The sequence below is a fragment of the Acanthisitta chloris genome, unplaced genomic scaffold (genome assembly GCF_000695815.1).
Source record: "Acanthisitta chloris isolate BGI_N310 unplaced genomic scaffold, ASM69581v1 scaffold41992, whole genome shotgun sequence".
Lineage (NCBI taxonomy): Eukaryota > Metazoa > Chordata > Aves > Passeriformes > Acanthisittidae > Acanthisitta > Acanthisitta chloris.
In genome coordinates, this window is record NW_008660638.1 from 9613 (window position 1) to 12973 (window position 3361).

General features: G+C 49.7%; 1 protein-coding gene across 1 annotated transcript in view; it reads right to left on the reverse strand.

Annotated features, from left to right (window-relative positions):
* The window catches only part of CCNG2 (cyclin G2), a gene marked incomplete at its 5' end in the record, with an annotated part of 4972 nt that extends 1617 nt beyond the window's left edge, over positions 1 to 3355 (reverse strand). The window contains 5 exons of the mRNA XM_009069878.1: positions 779 to 877; positions 958 to 1036; positions 1175 to 1425; positions 2282 to 2419; positions 3314 to 3355. Coding sequence (XP_009068126.1) covers positions 779 to 877; positions 958 to 1036; positions 1175 to 1425; positions 2282 to 2419; positions 3314 to 3355 — 609 coding nt within the window. The remainder of the gene's footprint in view (positions 1 to 778; positions 878 to 957; positions 1037 to 1174; positions 1426 to 2281; positions 2420 to 3313) is intronic.
* Between the last annotated feature and the right edge of the window lie 6 nt (positions 3356 to 3361).

The window sequence follows — 3361 nt, forward strand, 5'->3', positions numbered from 1 at the left end:
ACTTGTAGGGAACGGCGGTCGGAAGATCTCGCGATGTACGGAAAGGTTAGGAGAGGGAACCCCTTCCTATGGATGTTTAGGTTTACGCTAAGGGAAATGACGTGGATTGCCTACGCGGACATGAAGGCCGTAACGAAGGAGTGATTGTATATAAAAAGGTGTCAGTGAAGCAATAAACACCATTTGCAGCATCCTCATACTGGTGTCAGTGCTCACTGGACCGGGGGCTGGCGTGAGGCCTCTGTGCCATCTCAGCCGAAGGAGGTCGGTTGTCATGAACGGCAACAACAGGACACAATCCCACCCTGTGCCTGAGAGCACTGTCCAAGCATTCCTTGAGCTCTGCCAGCCTCGGGGCCATGACCACTGCCCTGGGGAGCTGTTCCAACACCCAAAAACCCTCTGGGGGAAAAGCCTTTTCCCAATATCCAACCTAACTCTCCCCTGACACAGCTCCAGCCATTCCCTTGGATTCAGGCAAAAAGAATTATCAGCCCAGCAGTCCCTGTAGCCCTATGGACCAACTGGAATTTTCTCCAGAACATACAGCTGGAGCTGCACAAGTTCAATGAGCTGCTGGTTAAAGCCTGTATTGTACAGGCACTGGGTCAGCAGTTCTAATTTCAGACATTTAAGCTTGTTGTTTAGTTGCTTCTTTCAGCTGATGCCAAACAGGACCTGCAGAGACCCATTTAGGGGGTCACTTACATGTAACATTATCCATCACTAACAGTGTCAGCCCCAACAACGGCAAGAACAATCCACCCAATGTCTCTACCTTCGAATGCTTCTGAACACGCAGAAGGATCTCCAACAGCTCCACAGATTTCAGCGTCTGAACTTCCAGAGTGAGAAGGCACAAGGCCAACACAGATGGCTGAAGGGACAAGGAAACAGCACTTAACATAACAGGAACCCTGAAGACACACAGGAGTAAAGACAACTACTTCTACTCACTTTAGCTTTAGAGAAGACTAGACGGCAGTTGCAAGCTTTCAGCTGTGCTTCCAATTTGTCCAGGTTCAACACTTCTTTCCTGTGGGACACCCAAAAGGACACGGATCAACAAGCATTCCCTCATCAGGAACTAAGGAGCTGCCTCCTCTACAGCCAACATGGCATCAGAAGGGCAGAGCAAAGCCCGCAAGCAGCCCCGAGGTGCCTCCCAGCTCACCTTTCTGAGGTATGGCAGAGGACAATAGTGTGATACAAGTGCAAGAAGGTTAAGGCAGTAGTAGCTCTGAATTCAAAGTGCAGCTTGTCTGAAATGATCTTTTCCATCCGTTTCAGGTCGGACACAGTGCATTTACATTGGCTGATGCGGATGATCTCGTGGGCAGAGGGGATGTTGCACTCCTCCTCCACCACACGGGCAGCCAGCTGGATGCAGCACACTCCAATACAGGACAGGTGCTTGGGCTTCACCTGCAAACAGGAGCAAGCACTGTGAACACTTCTTCCTCGCTTACCACTGCGCTCGAACAGCAACCCCAAGCGCTCACCCAGTCTGGGAGAGCTGTTGGAGCAACTCCATTGCTGTTTGGAACAATCACAGTTCAACAGATTTGCTTATCTCAACTAAGCCTGATGTCAGCACGCACCACCCCCAGTTCCACCTCTCCTGTTGGACCCAACTCCAGCAGGCAGAGCCCCTGGAGCAGCCCTGAAATCCACTTCCTCTGCCCCAGATCAACAGCTGAGCAGCGTCTGTTGGAGCTGTTCCACATTAGTGCACCAGTCCCTGGCAGGGAGGGCTGTAATTCCCGGCGTCTCCAAGCGGCAGTGCTCACCTACCCTCGCTCACAGCCCACACAGATCCAGTCTGAGCCTGTTCCAGGCAGCCCCATTCCTCCACCACCACTTCTTCTGGCTCTGCTCCTCTCTCCCACCTACCAGCAGCATGTTTTGTGCCACCTCAAGGCTAGTCAGACTTGAAAATTGATGCAGCTTCAGTTTTTCTGCTGATTTAATAATGGGGAACTGGTTTAGGACCGAATTTCTTGCCTTAAAGCAGCACAACATGGTGAAAACATGGAGGAAATGATGATGGTATCAGTTCCAGGGCCAGGCTAAGCTTTAGGGTACCTAGAAATAGTCTAACACACACATTGGTTTGCTCTTTCTCAATTCCTCCTTTCTTAGACATCTACCCAGGGAAGGTCACAGACTCGTTAGAGGAAATCAATCAAGCTGCTACTTGTCTTGAGAGGTGAAAGAAGTGCACAGCAGGTTCACAAAGAACTGTTGCTAGTACAGGAGGAACCCACAGCCACGCTTGTACCTTCATAAGGGCCAAGAACCTGTCCAGGATGTTGACAGCCAAAACAAATGTCTCGGTGGCAAAACCAAAGAAGTTGGTCAGACTCCAGAGATCTTCCACCTTGGCATTCCTTTGTCTGGGGCACAGAGTGTTCTCATTCTGTGAGAAGAGAGGCAGAGTTACTCCATGCAGTGACCACTCATTCCACAGATCACCTGTGATTTAGATCAAACACAACCAGTTTGCTTTTCCTCCCCCCTTAAACACCTTATTTCACCCAACTTTAAACAATCCTTTCAAACACTTGTCTCAAATCACACCCAAAGCACAAGGATTACAGCCAAACCCTGAGTCTCACTAGTGCAATCCCCATCACAAACACATTTCCAAGCCTCCACTTCTTATTTTAAGGCATATTTAAGACTTATTTAAGTTACTAAGGCACGCAGTGACTCTTCCTGACCCTTGAGACCACAAAGCTTATCCTCCTCTCAACGTTTAATCAACAACAGCTTTGCTTCCACAACAAACACATACTCATTTCAGGGACTTCTCTTGGTTAAATATTAAGTCTCTTCCCCAGAAAGGGACTTAACCCTACCCTGAATTCAGGGAGGACTTGTGGGCATGGCCCTGGAGATGTTTAAGCTGAAATTTACTGAGCGTTTCTGGGTTCATTTCCTGGCTGAGAAATGGGTCGTTTCCCTATCGCAGCGCCTAGTTCACATCCTGCAGGGGCAGGAAGCTTCCCCTGACAAAAACAACACTCGGGTTCTGTGCCTGCTCCAAGCTTAGAACAATAAGCCCCTGAACATTGCACTTACCCTGCGGGTTATGACTCTTGGGATAACGCAGCGAGCGCTAACACCTACAGATTAAGGCAGAAAGAAAACAAAAGGCGAGAGGCGCATACAGAGAAAGGAATTAACTCCTCGCAGCCAGCGCACGTCCCTGTTAGCCTGTATTTTCTTTACACGAAGCACACATTTTCCGCCCTGAGGAACGGCACACACAGACAAACACAGAGTATTTGCCCGTCCGCTCCTCACCCACCTCAGCAGCACCCTCAATGAGGCTGATCCCCTTCTCCCGGGGCTGGAA